General features: G+C 40.1%; 1 protein-coding gene across 1 annotated transcript in view; it reads right to left on the bottom strand.

Moving 5' to 3' along the window:
• Positions 1-20,506, bottom strand: part of LOC100015953 (heparan-alpha-glucosaminide N-acetyltransferase-like) — a 159,367-nt gene that overhangs the window by 75,009 nt on the left and 63,852 nt on the right. Inside the window, exons 7-8 of the mRNA XM_056815386.1 lie at positions 8,032-8,158; positions 4,481-4,567 (exon numbers count right to left, since the gene is read on the bottom strand). Coding sequence (XP_056671364.1) covers positions 4,481-4,567; positions 8,032-8,158 — 214 coding nt within the window. The remainder of the gene's footprint in view (positions 1-4,480; positions 4,568-8,031; positions 8,159-20,506) is intronic.

Here is a 20,506-nt window from a genome sequence, read left to right as displayed (position 1 = left end):
AACAGAGTTAAATGGCCTGCCCAGGGTCACATAGCTAGTAAGTATCTGAGGCCAGATTTGAACTTAGGAAGATGAGTCTTACTGACTTCAAGCCCAGAACTCTCTTCACTGAGTCACCTGCCTGCTATAATGAAAAGAACGATAATTCCAACTGACATTTATATCCTGCATTAGAGTTAATAAAGCATTTTACATACATCAGGTCATCTGAGACGTTACAAAGCACTTTTGATTATGCTATCTTCCTAAGGCAAAATCCAAATCTCTGACTTTCAAGTCTGTTGCCTCAGTCTTCCCAGGCTTATCTTGCTTCATGCTGCTCTTCCAGATCTCTACATTAGAGTCAAACTGACCTACTTGCTATTACTTAGCATTCCATCCTTTCTCTGGCCCTTTTTTTAAACCCTTACCTTCCATCTTGGAGTCAATACTGTGCATTGGCTCCAAGGCAGAAGAGTGGCAAGGGCTAGGCAATGGGGGTCAAGTGACTTGCCCAGGGTCACACATCTGGGAAGTGTCTGAGGCCAGATTTGAACCTAGGACCTCCCATCTCTAGGCCTGACTCACAATCCACTGAGCTACCCAGCTGCCCCCTGGCCCTTTCTAAAGGGTTCACCAAGCTTGGAAGGTCCTCTCTCTCCAGCCCCACCTTTAAGCATCATGGGTTTTCTTCCAAGCACAGGTAAGGGGCCCCTCCTTTTGAGAAACTTTCTCTAATCTCCCTGCCCTCTTTCCCATGTTTCAATATGTTCTCCATCTTCAAATTACCTTTAAATTGCTTCTAAAAGGCAACGAGGTATAGTGGATAGAAAACTAGCTTTGCATTGAGGAAATCCCAGGTTCAAATCCTGCCTTATCTTAGGTGAGAACCAGGCTACTTCCCTGCCACCTTCATGCCCTCATTTGGTACTATCTCTTGTACTCTCTTTATATATGGTCTTCCATCATTAAACTATAAATTCCTTGAAGGCGGGGACCTTGTTGGCTTTTTAATTTTTTTTTTACTTCCCCATCCCCAGTTCCAGTTCCTGGAACACAGTAAGCACTTAATAAATGCTCTAAATAGTATGTGTCTCTGACATGTACTAGTTGTATGACCATATACAAATCATTTAACCTCAGTTCTTCAAATAAAGTCTTTTTTTTAAAAGCCTTACTGTATGTCTTAGTAATAATTCTAAGATAAAAGAGCAAGAAGTAGGCAATTGGGGTTGTGACTTGCCCAGGGTCACACATCTAGGAAGTATCTAAGGCTAGATTTGAAACCAGGTCATTCCGACTTTAAGTCTGGTATCCTATTCACTGTGCAAATAACTCTTTAAAAGAATAATTCAGATACATTCGAAAGGAGTTTCCTCAGTGGGAGTTCCCCCACTTTGATGGAATCTCACATCCAGAACCATCAAAATAGATGCAATATCGTCCAGTAGAATGCAACATCGTCAATTTGTCATGTAAGACATGGACTATATCATTATTGTCTTTGTGTCTCCGGCACCTAGCATATTGCTTGCCACAAAGTAGGATCTAAACTATTCATTGAATGAATTCAATGAATTCAATGAATTCAACTTCATTGAATAGGAATCATTATGCCCTGCCTTTTCTACCAGGAGAAGAAAGGAATATCAGAGATGCCAAATGATTGTTCCAAGGTCCCTTGGATTGGACATGACAAAGTAGAGACTCATGTTATCTGTCATCTAAGTAAGTGGTCTCTGAACTGAATAATTATGGCTTACCTCTAAAGGGGTGTATGATTGACCAATTAGACTGGAATGAATCCCATTCTTCTAACCAGTGCAAGTTATGGACTTTATATCTAATATAATTGCACCTACCGTTAATCGCCAACATCCCTCCAAATCTACTCTCTTTCTCCATTGAACAAGTGACCATATTCCCCTTTCAGAGTTAGGATTTAACCCTTTGGAGCAATTATAACCTATGTAGACACCAGTAGGAAAACACCAAACTTCTCATCCTACCCTCCCATGCTCCCAAGAGGATAGGCTCTAGTTTGGGGAAGAGACTGGTCAAGAAGAACCCCTTCTCCTCTTTTCATTTACAGTAGGACAGAGTCTCTCAGGTGAGTAGAAATGGACTGGTTGTGATGGATTGTATTGCCTCCTTGCCTTGTCTCTGCCCTGTCCCAATCTACCTCGCTTCCAAATTTCCCCACTACTCTTGAGGGAAGCACTGTCCTTCCACTCTACTCTAGTTCGTTAGCTGAGTATCGTCTTTTAGTCCTCATTCTATCTGACCCTACCTATCCAATCACCTTAGAAGGGGACCTATGCAAGAGCTGTAAAGGTAGAAATGGCAAGGTTTGGTCATTTTTCTGGAGGTCTCTAAATTATAGTGAAATGCTTGGTTATGTGAGCCAGAACAGTGGTAAACAAAAGGAGAAGAGACATTTCAGGAAGGTTCTCAGGAACCATTTAACTTGGTTTTAGGGGAGAAGATGATAAATCTTAGTTCCCTGGCAGTTGATGGGGATGTCATGGATGAGTTTGGAGTACTCAAGTGATTTTCCACTGATTCTCATGAAGGAGGGAAGAGTAATTCCTGAATGGTCTCTAGAAGATCATTAGTTATCTAGATACAAACCTCACCTTGTTTGCTATTCTTTCCCCATTCATCTAACTGAACCTTTTGCTCATGAAGCACTTAAAGAAAAACATTTCATGCACATCCTGCCTGTTGAGAACCTTGGCCACTGTCCCCCGCAGTAAAAACCACTGGCCCTTGGACTGGGATGGAGTCTAGAGATTGAAGACAACATAGTGGGGGTATATGCTCATACCAGTTGTGCCTTTAAATCGAGTTTGTTGTTTTTAAATCAAATTAATGACAGAATTGCTCTAAAAGAGCCCCAGGGTCAATGATGCTTGGGTTAGTAGACCAAAAATGGTTCCTGAAGTTCAGCCTTGTTTGCATTAATGTGTCAGTGGTGACTGGGAGTTCTCATTGTCTAAAAGTAGCATCCAAATTTCTCATTCTGGCATTGGAAACCCTGTACCAGCCAGCAAGACCTTATTTCCCCAGCTTTATCTCCCACTATGCCTCTACTATGGGGCCTATATTCCAATTGGCTTAGTTTCTACCTTTCTCCTTGAATATTCTGTGTTCTTCTTTTCTTTTTTTTTTTTAATTAGTTTCCATCTTAGAATCAATACTGTGTATTCATTCCAATGCAGGAAGTAAAGGCTAGGCAATGGAGGTTAAATGATTTGCCCAGTGTTATACAGCTAGGAAGTGTCTGAGGCAAGATCTGAACCCAGGATTTCCCATTTTTAGGCCTGGCACTCTGCCCACTGAGCCACCTAGCTTCCCAATCTGCATTCTTTCTTGATCCTAGACTTTTGCTTGTGCTATTCCCCTGACCCACAATGACCTTCTTTCTCTCTGCCGATCCAAAAATCATCAGTGGATTTCTATTAACTACTGATAAGTCCAAACACCCTTGTCTGACATTCAAAGTTGTTTTCATAATCTGGTGTTACTTTGCCTCTCTAGCTTTATTGAATGTAATTTATACTTCATCAGAGCAGACTACACTCTCTTCCTGTGCTTTTGCCTCATCTTTTGCTTCCACTCTTCCCTATGCCTAGAGTATCTTCTCTCACTTCTTGATTCTTGGATTTCTAATGATACTTTAAATTCTACCTCAAAGGTCAATGTTTTAAAGCTTTCTCTGATCCCCTCAGTAATAATCCTCCTCCCCATTTCCCACCCCTCTCTCCAGCAAATAACACTTTGTTTTATACCTCTTTATTCAATAAACTGGATTAACATTCAGTTATTTTTTTCTCTCTACCAAATTACTGTAATTGGGGAGTGATCCTTATGACAATTATTTAAAGTGAAGGAAGACAAATCCCTATATTTAAATATCCAAAGATTTTATATCAGATACTTTTATGTTCTTTGTATAGATGTCAGCTCTGTTCTAGATTAGAAACTCTGTGAGGGCAGGACCAGTATCTTATCTAAACTCTTTGCTTTCCACATAGTTCTGACTTCAGAAAACTGATAAAACATGCTCTGCAACTCTTGGCAGAAAGGTGAGAGACTAGAAATATGCAACGAGCTTTTGGATGCAGTCAAAGCATTGTTTTGTTTGACTTCACTATTTGTTAAGAAGGAGGCTAAAGTTCTATTTGAGGAAGGGGAGTTATTAGGTAGTTACAAAAATGAAAGAAAAAAGAGTAGCAATAGATGTACAGAGAATCAAAAAAGCTCAGGAGGGGACATAAAGAGGAACATTTTGTTATGATCATGCTTGTTGACTTGACTTGGTTTATAGATGAGGAAATGTAATCTCAAAGAGGTGGATTGATTTATTCTAGGTGAAGTCCCACGGCTAGTCAGAATGAGAATGTGTATCTAGCCTTGGCACCTTCACTACTCTTTCTACTACACTGCATGTAAACAGTTTCACCTTCTCATGCAATAACTGACCTTATCTTTCTCTTACCTGAAGCCCAAAGAAAGCCATTATGATGGAGTTAATTGTCCCCAGGATGCCCTCAGGATCAAAGGGCTGTGTCGTCTTGTAGAGTTCCTGAAACACAGGAGGGAACCATTCACATCTAGGACAGGGAAGGAATTGGTTTTTCAATGAGTTTCCCTGAGCTCCACTTACTTTCCCCAGGAACATATGAACTGGTGATCCCATTAGCAGTTTCCTTCTCCACCTCCCCCCAAATCATTAACCAGAGGAGGCAGCTGCCTTCCCAAAGCAATTCCCAGTTTCCTCATTTCCTCTAACAAAGGCTTTCATCCCAGCAGGATCCTAACTAGGAAGATAACCTCTCTGCCCCCAACAGAAGGTAGGAGCAGGCACTAGCCCAAGTTAAGTCCAAGATAATCCAGGATGAAGAAAAGCAAGTTGGGAGCTGGTGGAAGTTGACATGAAACTGGCCACTGCTGGCACATTAATGCAAATAGGGCTAAACTTCAAGACCCATTTTTGGTCTACTGATCCAAGAGACATTGACCTTGGGGATCTTGTAGACCTATCCTGCCCCAGGCTTCTGTGGAAACTGACACTGGTTCATACTCTACATCCTAGCATCCAAAGGCCTCTCTATTATGGTCTAATCTGACATCTTCAACCATATATCCCATTATTCCTACTATACAAAACCTTCTCTACATTCAGGCCAGTCTCCACTTTGTCCATCAACCACAACTTATAAATGTTTCCTTCAAGTCTCTGCTAATACAGTATTATTTCCCTGGAATTCTATGCCCTCCTCCTCTACATCTTCTGTCAGGTTCTACTCATCCTTCAAAATGGCTTTAAATCCTTCCTCAGGCTCTTTTGATCTATGTGATCTGAGTCAACTAGTTAAATGGGCCTCAGTTTTCTCATCTCTAAAATGAAAAGATTGGACCTCAGAGGTCCCTTCTAGCACTGGAGCTATGATTTCCTAACTGCTACGATCTCACCTTCTCTATGGAGATTCTCCCAATGATTCTAGGCTGCAGTGAACTCTTCCTCCCTTGGAACTAAAAAATGTTAGCTATTATTATTATTAAGTACATATGCTATTTTATCTAATTTTCATAGCAGCCTTGTGAGGTAAGCACCACCATCACCATTATGTCCATTTAACAAAAGAAGAAACTGAGTCTTGTAGAGATTAACTGACTTGGCTATGATGAGGAAGTAAGTCTAGAAAGGCATTTTGGTGGCCAAATCATAAACTGCCTTGAGTTTTAGGCTCAAGAATTTGGATTTTATTTTGTAGTCATTGGGAATCCATTAAGTAGTTTAGAATAGCAAAGGGGAGTGTGTGTGTGTGTGTGTGTGTGTGTGCACGTGTGGGGCAGAGTGATGAGAATGATTTGCTGGAGAGAGTGTTGGACCTGGGGTAAGTAAGATTTGGATTTAATTCCACATCAGATTCTTACTAACTGTGTGATTTGGAGCAGTAAAATGAAGGGATTAAGAACGGTGATTTCTAAGGTCCCCTTTATATCTAAATCTATAGGTTCAGACTTGAACTTTAGGAAAATTAATCTGGCAACAATGGGCCAATGAATTAGAGAAGTGAGAAACTGGAGAGAGACCAGTAAGAAGCCTATTGATGTATTCCAGGTGAAAGAGACTAAATCAAGGTAATAGCAGAGAAAATGAAGAGAAATTACAGAAATTCTAAAATACTAGCAGGGCACTGTTGGACAGGTTAAGGTGGGAAGGCAGTGGAATAGGAGGAACTAGACTGCAGGGGAGCCCACCTGGATGGACATTGAGGAGAAGGAAACCTTCCATCTGTCAACTTCCTATTTTAACTAAATATTTTTGCTAACTCAGTGCTAATGGTAGAGGTTCCAAACACTTCTCTCCATTTCAGTACTCTAGTTTCTGCCTTGAAGTCTTCTCCTGATGGCATGCCAGATGTCCAATGGCACTGATGTGCAATCTCCCCTTTGATATTCTGCTGCTACTTAAGCTGTGATAGTCTCTCGGAGTATATAGTATTGTTGTGGAGTTTCTCTTTCTCTGAATTTGCTGATAGTTTACTTTATTTTATTTTTTATAAAGCTCTTTTCCTCCATCTTAGGATCGATATTGTATATTGGTTCCAAGGCAGTAGATCAATAAGGGATAGTCAATGGGGATTAAATGATTTTCTTAGTTCACAGAGCTAAGAAGTATCCAGGACTTCCCATCTCTAGGCCTGGTCCTCAATCCATTGAACCACCTAGCTGCCCCTTCGGCTGATATTTTTCAAGTATTTTGTAATTCCAATGCTGTATGTTTTCTGTGTATTAAATACTATTTGTTCTTCTTTTTGTTCAAGTCATTTGTCATGTTTAACTCTTCATGACCCCACTTAGGGTCTTTGTGACATACATGCTGAAGAGGCTTGCCATTTTTTTCTCCATTTCATTTTTAGAGGAAGAAATTGTAGCAATCAGAGTTAAGTGACTTGCCAAGGGTTAAATTGCTAATAAGTTTCTGAGGCCAGATTTAAACTCAAGACTTTAGCCTGGCATTCCATCCTCTGTACCACCTACCTGCCTGTGTTCTTCTTACCCTTGATTATTAAATGCCTCGCAAGATTATAGGATGTTGGAGCTGAAAGGGACCTTAGAGATCATTTAGCCCACCACACCCAGTTTACAGATGAGGGAACTGAGGTACAGGGAGATTAAGTGATTTACCCATGGTTATCAGAGATTTGAATCCAAGTCCACAGACTCTAATTCTGATTCTCTTTCCACTAAATTAAATCTGGCACCTTAACAACACAATATATCCTTTCACTTTCTTTAAATAGAAATTTGGAGAGTGGTACTTCCAAAGCTGAGATCCTTTGACTCCATTCTTATACTTGAAAATTTCTCAAATCTGGAATTATGCTCAAAGAATTCTAAAACTTTATACTACTAGGTTTATTTCCTAAGGTGATCAAAGAAAAAGGAAAAGAAATTATATATTCTAAAATATTTATAGCAGCTCTCAAAGAATTGGAAACTGAAGCCCATCAATTGGGAAATAGCTAAACATGTTGTGGCATATGATTCTGATAGAATACAACTTCACCATAAGAAATGAAGAACAAGTAAATTTTGGGAAAACATGGAGAGACCTATGAAATTATGAAGAGTTAAATGAGCAAAACCAAGAGGATGTTATATTCAGCAACAGAACTTGTTTGAAAAATGACTTGTGTATGTCTACCTCCAGAGGAAGAATTAATTAAATAGAAATAAAGAACATAGTTTCATATATGCATATATCTTTGCAAAATAATGCTTTCCCTATCTAAATTTATATACCCTTAGAAACCTAAAGAAGAACTCCAGATTAAGGACCCGTGGGGTGTAGTCTAGTCCCTTTTACTACAAATGAAATATCCTTCACCCCAAGAAGGTTGTTGACTTGTTCAGGATGATATAAATACCAGAGCCAGGCTCCAAACTCAGATTCTCTGTCTTAGATATTGGGAGCCAAGTCAGAATCTCATTCTCTCAGCATCAAATTTCATCATAGACTACATTTCTAACAATTACCTTGCAAGATGGAAAACGATATAGATGATTTTCTCCCAGAATCCACTTGTCAATATATGCTGCTGCTCCACCTGTGCAGTTGAAGTATTTACCTTCATCTCCTATCCCACCAGGGCCCAGGTAGCCTCTGTAAAGACCAAACATACAATCAGTCCACTCCATCATCTCTTCCCTTTCTCTCGCTTTCCATCTCCAACATAAATAGATCCTTTCTTTCTAATGATCAAACCTCCTCTCTTCCTCTTCAAACTTCATCTTTTCTAATGTGGACTGCCACATAACCTTTGCTATTCTTATCTGGTAACTCCAGAATGGACAGTGCTGCCCAATCAACTAACACTAATTCCCTGCTAATACCTATATCCCTCCCTATATTTTCAAATGGCTTGTAGATGAGAGGATATTAGAACTGGAAGGACTTTTATGGATAGCTGATCCACTCTCCTCACTTTACAGATAAAGAAACTGAGACTGAGTAATTATTTGTGAGCTATCTAATTGATGTGATTCTATATTATTTAACTTATAGACAGCTCCACCAAGAATGTTTCTCTGATTAGCCCTATTTAATGTCCCTGAATCTGAATTTCATCCACACCTATGGATTTAGTTTACATTACCGGTATTGATTTATCCTGATAGTTATGTTTCTTTGTATGTGTTCTTTTCTTCATTTGGTTGTATGATAATAATACTAATAATTAGTATTTTCTATTTATTTTTTAAATGTTAAGGCATTTCCATATATTATCTCATTTGAACCTCCCTTTAACCCTGGAAGTTAGGTATTATTGTCTATAATATGTGGATAAAAAAAAAAAAAGAGGTTTAGTGACTTGCCCACAATAAAACAGCCAATAAGTGCCAGGCTGAACCCAGGTCTTGCTCAATCTAAGTTCAGCACTTTGTTCAATATCATGCTTCCTCTCTAGACAGAGAGGCAGTAGATTGAGTAATTCACCTGTGACAACAGGATTTATGTCCAAGTCCCAGATTTACCACCAACTCGCCAGTGGCTCTAGCCATGCCTCACTCTTTGTACTGGCCATCATGTTCCAACAAAATCATATTCTGTCCTTGTGGCCTCTTCTCTCACTTATGAATTCCTCCTGGAACCTTCATTTTTAGAAAGAGCCAAGACTAATCATCCATCATTTTCTAGACATTGATATCACACTCCCCACCTGAGGTATCCTCTCTTGCCCCTTTTAACTCCCCTTTATATATTGTCTTCTCCCATTAGAATATAAGTTGCTTGAGGATGGAGACTATCTTGTTTATGGCTTCTATTTGTATCCCTAGAACTTAGTGCCTAGCACACAGGAAATACTCATAAAGTGCTTTTTTACTTGCTTAAACTTATTTTTGAGTAACCCTCTGAGCCTCAGTTTCCTCATCTCTAAAACAAGAATATTTATATCTGCTGTACTGACCTTGGAGGGTTATTGTGGTATTAATTGAAATTCAATTATTAATGTAAAGCTCGAAATGAAATGTATTATTAGCTGTACCTATTTCCATTTCCCTACTAAGACTGTAAATTCCCTGAGACTATGGGCTACATTTCTTCCTTCCTCACTATCCAATTCCAATAGTGTTAGACAAGGAAGGTAGGTAAGGGCTGTTCCTCAAAGGGAGATGGGAGTGGGGGAAGGTGTCCAGGGTCAATCTCTTAGATAATAATGGAGTTGGGGAAGTACAGAGGAAGCTGTGACAGTGGAGGTGTTAAAAATTAGAAAAAATTTTAATAATAGCATCAATTAATAGGTTTTTGTGAGCAAACTAATGGTTTTGATGAATTGGTGGTAATAATGATAATACATTCTTCTTTAATGAGCTCCCCTCAAAATTGCTATAAAGAGAGTAAAAAAGAGAGGAAGAATTGAGGAAGCCAAAAAGTAGACAGATAAAGAAAGAGAGAAATGGGTGCTAATGATCTGGAGAAGGAGATAGGTTTCAGAAATGGATAATAGGAAAAAGAAATCAGGGAAAGGGAGGAGAAGCTTAACACCTATATCGTGTCATTTTCATGCTAAGTCCAAGAGAGCAGAAATTAGTTGGGGTCTTAGATAAAACTGCTTCAGTTCTTAACATTGCATATTTTCTGGTAATACACAAAATATCTACCAGAGCAGCCATTGTTGCTGCTAGCTGGGAATACAGGAAGGCTGTATTGAGAAGAAACTGAGAGGTGGCCATTTGACAAAGTCTCTCATGTTTTCCTTGTTGGAGAAGAGGCAGATGGCAATACAGTTAGAGGAATTCCAATTGAATGTTTAAACCCAAAGAGTTGTCATTAGGGGGTTAATATCAGCTTGGAATGAAGTTTCCCTTGGAGTGTCCCAATGATTTTCCTTAGTTTTTGTGCTATTCAAGACTTTTATCAGTGATCTGGCAACACCATAAGGGGTATGTGCTCATCAAACAGACATGTCACACTAAGCTGAGAGGGATGACTAACATGTTGGGTCCAGTGATGCAATCAGGATCCAAAAAGATGTGAAAGATTAGAATAATGGGCCAAATCTATCAAAATGAAATATAATAGGGACAAATGTAAAGAAAGCCCTAAACTTAATCTTTAGCAGGGAAAATCAATTTTACATGGGGTAAGCATAGCTAGACAAATGTTCCTGAAGAGACGATCCAGGTTTTGTGGTAGATGGCGAACTTGAAATATCAGCAGCATGACATGCCAGCCCCCAAATTCAATGCTATCAAGGAAGGAATAGTATCCCGAAAGGATATGGCAATTCCTCTGTACCCTTCTCTAATTAATCCACATCTGGGATTGTGTATTCAGATAGAATTGTCCTGTCTTAGGCTAGAGAGGATCTAGAAGAAGACAACAAGGGTGCTGAGATGGCTAGAGACTTGGTGAAACAAAGACCATTTGAAGAAATTAGACATCAGAGAAGAGAAGACTTCTGGTGGGACATGATGGGAGTTTTAAAATAACTGAAAGTCAGTCTGATGGAAGAGTGATTCCGCTTGTTTTGCTTGATCTTCTAGGGCAAAAAGAGAAACAGTAAATGAATTTTACAGAGGGCAGATTTAGGCTCGATGTAAGGAAAAACTTCTAAATGAGTAGAACTAACCAGAACCAGAAGGTGCTACTTCAAGAGACAGTTGTTTTCCCCATATTGGAAGGAGAGGCTGGATAATTGCTTTAATAGGGAAGTCATAGAAGGGATTTTTGGTGAAATATACATTGGAATAGATGTTCACTGAAGTTCCTTCAAATGCTGAGTTCTGTGGGTTTCATCACACTTTTCCTATATAGTCCCCAAATTGTTTTCTCTACTTCTAGGTTCTTCTTTATCCGATTTGTCCTTCATTCAGTTTCCAAAATAATTTTCCTGAAAGAGTATGTTATGGGAATAGCTAGGTAATTCAGTGGATTGAGAGCCAGGCCTATAGATGGGAGGTTCTGGTTTCAAATCTGGCCTCAGACACTTCCTAGCTGTGTGACCCTGGGTAAGTCACTTACCCTCGATTGTCTAGCCTTTATCACTCTTCTGCCTTGGAACCAATACATAGGATTGATTCCAAGATGTAAGGTAAGGGTTAAAAAAATAAAAAGGTCTATGCTACTCTCTTGTTCCAGAATCTTCAGTAACTCCCCCTAGAATAAAATATAAACTCCTTAGGAAGGCTTTTAAGATGGCAAACATCCCATCTTCCACTTAAACCTCCAGGTTTAGTTCACCTTATTTCTAGTCATGTCCTCCTAGTTCCAGCCAAATTTGTCTACTTTCTGTTCAGTGTTCCATCTTTCCCAGCTCTGTTTCTTTGTACAAGCTACCCCCATGCCTAGAATGTCCTCTCCCCTCTTCTGTCTCTGAGATTCTCTAGCTTCTCTGCTCAGCTATTTCCCACCCAAAGCCACTGCTGATATTTGTGGTTCCCATTCCTATCACCACTGTTCCTGCTCTTAGTGGAGAGCACTCGCCTGTGTTATATCTTCTGGGCAAAAGGTAAGCTCCCCAAGAGCAGAAATTGATTCACTATTTATCTTTGTAACCCATGATCTATCATTGTGACATAGAAAAGCAGCATAAAGTCTGGAGCAGTGATTTCCTTGACACCAGGAATGTCTGGATGAGGAAGCTCCTTTACTGATGCAGAATGATACTTTATCTGCCATCTGTAGCCTTAGAGGATCACTTGGAGCCCTGAGAAGTTGTGACTCACCTGCGGTCATATGAATAATCTATGTCACAAACTCAACTCAGATCCAAATCTTCTTGGCACCAAGGCCAGCTCTCTTGTCTACTACAACACATAGTTTTACACAGTTTGTTGGTTATTTTTTTTTGGTCATATTCAATTCTTTGTGACCCCATTTAGGATTTTCTTGACAAAGATACTGCAGTGGTTTGCTGTTTCTTCCTCCAGCTCATTTAAAGATGAGGAAACTGAGACCAACAGAGTTAAGTGACTTGTCCAGGGTCACATAACTAGTAAGTGTCTGAAACCAGATTTGAACTCAGAAAGAAGAGTAGTCCTGATTCTAGGACCAATGCTCTCTGTACTATGGTATCATCTAACTTCCTGCTTTGCACATAGTAGTTTCCTAATAAATGTTTGTTGACTTTAATAAGCCCATTCTACCACCACACATTCTCCATGCCTGTGTCCCTCCGTGTTTAGAGGATGCCAGGGCACATCCCAGTGGGAAGCTGGGACTTCTTAGTAAGCCTGAGGGGGAAGAAGCTTAATCTAGGAAAGGGTGAGGATACAATGGTGGAATGTTTTGCCTGGGACACTGAATGGAGGTAGAGGTGAGGCAATGTGAAAAACTGTTGCTAGTATTGCTAATCAAGGCCTGCCATCTGTTTCCATAGATTCCCCTCATTAAGGTGTTAGCTGGATACTATTTATGCTGCTGACAAATAAGCAGTTCCCAAAAGATTTGTAGATGGGTGGGACTCCCCAGTGAGGAGGAAAATGGATTTTTGGATGCATAGACCACCTTGGTTCTCTCTTCCAACTCTTGGAATCTCTAGCTCCCCTTCAGGGCTCAACATTAGGCTTTCCTGGAACCCATAGTGGTTAATGCCCTCTTGCCCAAATTACCCTCTATTTATTTGGGAGGAGACTTAAAAATTATTTAATTATATCTTTATTTCTTTCAATAGAAAGTAAGTTCCCTGAGGTCAGGGAGTGTTTCATTTTCAGTCTTTGTACCTGTAATATCTAGAATAGTATATGGTACATAGTAGGCATTTTTAATAAGTTCTCTATTGATTTTCAACTTTCCCAACATGCTCATGTCCAACAAACACAGAGAGCACTTGATCCCATATTTCTTGATCCATTTGTCCTCTGAGATTACAGTTTAAAATAAGAAAGAAAGAAAAAAAAAAGCTTTCCTGGGCACTTAATGCCTTTCTGTTCCTCTCCTTTCCTAAGACCTCTTCAGAACAGAATGATATAGACATACCCGGTTGAAAGACTACTGAATTTAGAGGTCCAAGGACTTGGATTAAAATTCTGGTTCTTTCGCTTACTCTATGTATAGTTTTGATCAAGTCACTAAAATTTTAAGGGTCTTGGTTTCCTCCTCTATAAAATGAGAGTAGACTAGATGACTCTATGTTCCATTTCAGTTCTAAATCTATGATTCTGAGAGCCTGCCACAATGAGCATTGGTAAAATGAAATATCAAATCAAAGGCCCATCTACATTCCTGTGTCTTGGTTTCCATACTTATAAAATGGGGGTGATCCCTCCCAGGATATATATATATATATATATATATATATATATATATATATATGAAAGGACAAGCATTTAGCAAATATCAGCTAAGTCATTGTGGGAAATAGAGAGTAGAGTAGCCCAAATACTGGAAAAGGAAGGGGGAAGGAAAGACTTTGCCTGCCCCAAGGCAAATGCAGTGATAAGTGAATAAAACATAACAAAACGAAACATTTTTGTTTCCAGATAAGCTTAGGAATTGAAAGCTATCAGAGATGAACTATCCTCAGTCAGTCAATCAATAAGCATGAAATCTAAGACACCAGAAATACAGAAATAAAAATAAAACAGTCCTTGGTCTCTGATTATTTAGTCATTTTCAGTCACATCTGATCCTTCATTACTCCATTTGAGGTTTTCTTGGCAGAGATTCTGTAGTGGTTGGCCATTTCCTTCTCTAACTCATTATCAAATGAGCAAACTGAGGCAAATGGAGTTAAGTGACTTATCCAGGGTCATACAACTAATAAGTATCTGAGACAAGATTTGAACTCAAGAAGATAAGACTTCTGGTTCCAGGCCCAGCAGCTACACACCATGCCACCTAACTGTTCAGGAAGCTTACATTCTTTCAGATTTTTATGTTATCATCACACTTCTTGCTGGATACTCTGATCTAGGAGGTAGTTAAGAAACCCTGGACTAGGAATCAGGAGGCCTGGATTCTAGTCATAGCTCTTCCACTAACCAGCTATGTAACATGGATTAAGTTGTATTCATCACTCTGTACCTTCCTCTACAAAATGAAAGTGGGGGTGATTAGACTAAATCATTTCCCATGCCCCACCATTTCCTAAATCCTTACCTTCTATCTTAGAATTAACATTATATATTGGTTCTAAGGCAGAAGAATAATAGGGGCTAGGCAATGGGGTCCAAGTCACACAGATAGAAAGTATCTAAGGTCAGATTTGAACCCAGGATCTCATGTTGCTAGGTCTGACTTTCAGTCTACTAAGCTACCTTGCCACCCCTTCCAATTCCCTTTCTTTATTCTGAACCTTGGAGGCTTCACCTACCAATCTATTGTCTGTGCCTATTTTCCCTCAAAATCTCTTCTAATTAATCTAATTTCTTGTTTAACAAAGATGATCATCTCAGATTCAAGATAGAGAAAGACAAAATGAAGGGAGTTGCTAGTGGCCATCTCGCTACCCAGAAAACACCACTTTTCTCCCAATTCCAGGATTTCTTGAATTTCTCTAATCAAGCTATTTAAATTGCTATGTCCATTCCTCCTCCCTCCCTCTACCCTCCATCCATCAAAGCTCTTGAGTATTTCAGGAACCTGCCATCAGGAAGGCATCAGGGAGAAGTAAATCAGTGGAGCAGAAATGAAATTCCATCCCATCCCCCCATTTCATTATAAAGTTCGCAATAGCAGCAGCAGGGATACAGTCCCATGTCCTAGCAAATACAGCTGCTATTTCTGGAGGGCAAAAGAGATCAGAGTCATGGACTACAGCCTGAATCCCTGGGGAAGGGGTGGGACAGGAACAATTCAAAAAGGTAGATAAAGGACTTCAGGCCCTGACCAGCTTCTTGGCAGTGGAAACCATTTTTTTTTCCAAAGAAAAGCATCAGAAATGTTTGTCTGTAATGGCTTCTCTGTATGAGAAGGAGTGTGGTATACTGGGCTTGGACTTAAAAGACCTAAATATGAGTTCTCCTACCACTTATTGGTTGTGTGACTACAAGCAAGTCACCCGACTTGTCTGATCTTTAGTTTTCTATCTGTAAAATGGGGGTGCTGATAGAGCCACTGCCCATCTAACATGAGACTCAAATGAATTAATGTATATAAAATCACTTTTGAATCAAAAGGTATATAAATGTGACCTCGTCAGTTCAATTCAACAAACCTTAAGTAAGCACACTGTGCTAGGCACTGGGGATAAAAGAAACAAAATGGAACAATTCCTGCTCTCAAGAAGATTCCATTTCACTGGGATTGGGGTGAGAAAGGGGTGCCTGCAATGTGTATGCCAGGAGGGTTTCACAGAATTAGTAGTAGATGTGCTGAATCTGGAAGGAAAACAAAGATTCTCATGAGAAAAGTAAAGAAGAGATTGCATTCCATGCATGAAGAAGAGTTCTTTCAAATGGTTGGAGGAAGAGGATAAAGGGTCAAGTTTGGGAAAGAACTAATAATCCAATTTGCTTGGAATAAAGGGAACAGTATGATATAAGGCTAGAAAAATAGGTGGGAGACAGATTGTGGAGGGCCTTAAATGCCAGGCTAAGCTCTTATCTTAACCTAGGGAGAATGGGCAGTCACTGGAGATTTTCCAACAGTGTCACACTTGTATGGTAAGAAGTGACTTTTTGGCAGCTATGTGGAAGATTCTTGGATGAGTGGAGCTGGGGCAGGGGGAGAGAGAGATTGGAAGCAAATTGATTAAGGGGGCTACTACAAATAGACTGAATGAGAGGTGTTGAGGGTCTGAAGTTATAATATTTATTGGGAAAGGAAATTGGATAGGAAAAATGGGGGATAATGGGAGGTTTGTAGCAGGGTATGGAGGAGAGAGGGGAGAGAGGTTATATTGCTTGATGAAGCAGAGGAGGGAGATGCCCCCTGCTTAGAGGAAACAGCAGGGGTCCAATAAGGACTGCTTGTTGTAGAATGACTGAACTGAAGTTCAGCTCCCTCTATGACCAGAAAAGATAGTCCACTTATCTGACTGCAAATTCAAATAATATAAAGTTTAATAACCAGTTGGAATTGGAGTTTTTTCTTAGCTTCAGAGTATAGGGCCAGGCCCTAGAGGCTGGCGGAGGGTTCTCCCACTTCCGTCTACTCTATATCAGTCCAATTTTGCCTAATTCAGAATCTTAGCAGTAGATAGAAAGCAAACAAGAATAGGTCTAACCTTCAAAGCCTGTGTCTTCCGGCTGAACCAAGAAGATCATGCCACTCCATACTGGGCTGAATGAGCTTCCTCCTCCTCCAACCCCAGGAAGCAAGTCCCAACGGGCAGGAAAAAAGTGCTAGTCACAAGACCCAACTGCCACTCCCAGTTGCCCCTTCCCCCACAAACTGTTAGTCTTGTTTCCTTTCCACAAAGTAAGCTGGAAGCTATATGAGTAGAAGAAAATGAAAGAGATGTAAAGGTGTCATGAAAATAGAATTGAAAAGCCCTGGAAACCAAATATAGAAGGAGTGTGGTTGATAAGTGGAAAGAGTCCAAAGTCATGAACCAGAGTGAGTGGGAGGTTGATGGTGCCCTCAATAGAAATATGGAAGTTTGGAGAAAGGAATGTTGATAGCAAAGGTAATTCTTTTTTTTTTCTGGAAAGGTTGAATTTGAGGTGCCAAGGAGATATCAAGGAAGGCAACTGGTGATGAGGGATAGCTCAATCAGGCCTACATATATGGATTTGGAAATCACCTTCTTAGAGATGATAACTGAACCCCAAAGAGCCAAAGAAATCACCTCGACAGAGAGGTGTAGAAAGAAGAGAGAAAATGGCTCAATATAGGGACTTTGAGTTATGAAAGGGGAGAAGGTAAAGATACAATAAATTAGTCTAAGAAGACATATAAGAGGAGATCCAGGAGAGAACACTATCCTGGGAAACTATTATGATTATTATAGGGAAATAATAACAATAGCTAATATGTAATGCTTTAAGGTTTACAAAGTATTTTATATATGTTAACTCACTTGGTATTCATAACAACCCAATAAAGTGTTATTCTTATTCCCAGTTTAAAGATGAGGAATCTAAGGCAAAGAGAGGGTTCAGTGACTTGACCAGTCACCCCAGAAAGTGTTGGAGGCAGAATTTGAACTTATATCTATTGTGACTCCAAGTACTGTGCACTCTCCACTGTGCCACCTAATTAATGAGAATTATCTTCCCTATATGGAGGATGGGATAGAGCCAGCAGCTCAAGATTTAAAGGTAGCTAGACCAGGATCTGAACCCAAAATTCTGCTGATATTGAGTTTAACTCCTGGCTTTGTAAAATGGTCCTTTCCCCAACACAGCAAAATCTTGGATGGACTTTCTAATACCTAGCTGGATCATTAGCCCAAGTTCATTCAGTTCTGCCTAATGGACAGTGTTTGGCTGCCCAGCAACTATAGAATGTTTCCAGGATCCACCCATTCCCCTGAGTATTCCATTTCCCTAGTCAGTCATCTCTGTTTAAATCCACAACCATGCTTGCCACACCAAGGGGTCCAGAGAATGAATATAGCTGATCCAACATTCCCTAACCCATTCCCCAACACAGGATCTAGCCTTGAAAGGGACCTTAAGGATTATGTAGCTCAAGCCTAGTGCCTTTATTTATAAATAGAGACTGAGTCCCATAGAGCCAGAAGTCAAACCAAAGTCCCTGGACTGGAAACTCCTGGCTTCTTTCCAATCCATTCTTGTCTCCTTAAGTATTAGAGTATATAATTCAGATGCCATGAGACAGTGGGAGTATAGAGGCTTGGATCTGCAAAACACCTGCCTCTGCAGTGGGGAGCAGAGTGAGGATGTGGACCACAAATCAACCCCAAACCTGGATTCTTGGGGGCCTCAAAGTTCATCTGGACCCCATCAGGCAAAAAGAAGAGACTTGCCAAAACTCAGGTAGTCAGAAATGCAAATTTTTGCTCCCAATTCTAATCCCCAAACTTCCTGGGATGTGGCCAGATTCCCATAGTTGCTGTACTTTCCTCTCTCCCTCCTACACATACTTGAGTTCTTGTAGACTTGATAACAATTTATTCACAAGGGAAGAATACATAGATAACAGGGAATAAGAATATTCACAGTGCTCAAATAAATTAAGCTGTCCAGTGCACTTGCAGAGCCACTATCCCACTTAGTAAATCTATGTAGCTTTAAGTTCAATATTCCCCTGAAACTGTGACCAGATTTGGATCAGGTCCTTTGGACCCCTAGCCATTAGCCATATTCCAATCAAGAACTCAGAACTACGGTACAAATAATCTATCTTCTTAATTCAATCAAAACCAAACTGGTCCTCTTACAGTTCCCCCAACTCTATATCCCATCTCTTGCCTCTATACCTCTCCAGAGTTGTTAGTCAGTCATGTCTGACTCTCTGGGACCCCATTTGGGTTTTGCTTGGTAATGATCTAGAGTGGTTTGCCATTGCCTTCTCTGGCTCATTTTATAGATGAGGCAATTGAGGCAAACAGGATTAAATGACTTACCCAAGGTCACATAGCTAGGAAGTATCTGAAGCCAGATTTGAACTCACAAAGATTTTGGGTTTTGCTTGGTAATGATCTAGAGTGGTTTGCCATTGCCTTCTCTGGCTCATTTTATAGATAAGGCAATTGAGGCAAACAGGATTAAGTGACTTGTCCAAGGTCACACAGCTAGGAAATATCTGAGGCCAGATTTGAACTCAAAAAGATTAGTCTTCTTGACTCCAGGCTCAGTATTCTATCAACTATACCTACTGACTTTTCTCCTATGTCATCCTCTCCCACAGACATTTGCCTGGTATACATCCTTCATAGGACTGTTTTATAAACCTTAAAGCTGCCTGATTTTTCCATAGGCCATCTCCCATATCTGGAATGCATTTCTTCCTGTTCACCTCCCAGAAGCCCTAGCCTCCTTTTTGGTTCAGTTCATCTCCACACAAAAGCCTTTCCTGATCCTCTTCATTATTATTGCTAGTCCCCAGCTCAAATAAAGAATCTAAAGAAATGGTCCCATTATTCAAACCGCCACTGCCTATTTCCTTGGGGCTGGAACCAAGGACTGCATTTTACATATAATTATAACTTCAAATAGTGTGGATTTGACTAATGAGCCCACTTCACCATTGTTGGCACTAATCAGGTCCTAGTTTTCTGATTACATTGAATAGACTCCATAATTTAAATGCTTTGAAAGCAGAGACTGGTTTTGTATTGTCATTTTATCCTTGCATAGGGCCCTGCACATAGCTAACACTTGATAAATGTGTCTGGGATTGGATTGGTTGAAAACGGTCCTTCCCCAATCAGAATGATGGCTCTTCTTCCAAATACCCTTCCTGTTGGCTTGGTTCCATCCAGTTCCATCACTCCCATTCCCTGCAGAATATAGTCTATTGAAATTCAGGCCGTATATTCTGCCAATGGCTACCTCCCCTGGTAGGGCTTTGGTGCTCTATATCCCTCTTCCAGATGATCACTGACTGCCTTTCCTCCTGTGTCATCCCCTCCCAATCCTCATGTATGAGAGCTGCACATACAATGTTTGCATGCAATACCTACTTCATAGCATTGTTTTATAAAACTTCAAGTGTTTTATATGAGTGTGTGTGTGTGTGTGTGTGTGTATGATGGAGGGAGTGGAGTGGTATTTGTTTTCTTTTTACTGGACCTGTGATTTATCAGAGTAGGGAGTCCCACCAGTATATGTCAGATGTGGGACTTGAACCCAGTTCTTCCTGAACCCAACACCAGATTTCTTAGCCCCAATGTCTCCCTGATTAATTGTATTCAATTTCCTATCACTTAATACTCCCCAAAGTCTCACCAGGTCAGCCCCTTTAGTCATAAGCAACCTTTGGAAATGAAGATGGCCTGGCCTTCTCCATTACCTGCCTTGTGTATTTGATGAAACAAAATTGACCTAGCACCACAATGTCAGCACCCCAGAGCTTAAATATTGCCTGTTTATACATGCAATCACATTCTCCTTTGTATTACCTGACTGTTTGGGTAACTAAACACCGAGTTCCAAA

Source organism: Monodelphis domestica, chromosome 1 (genome assembly GCF_027887165.1).
Source record: "Monodelphis domestica isolate mMonDom1 chromosome 1, mMonDom1.pri, whole genome shotgun sequence".
Lineage (NCBI taxonomy): Eukaryota > Metazoa > Chordata > Mammalia > Didelphimorphia > Didelphidae > Monodelphis > Monodelphis domestica.
Note: the sequence above shows the minus strand (reverse complement) of the source record. Positions and strands in the feature narration are given on the sequence as shown.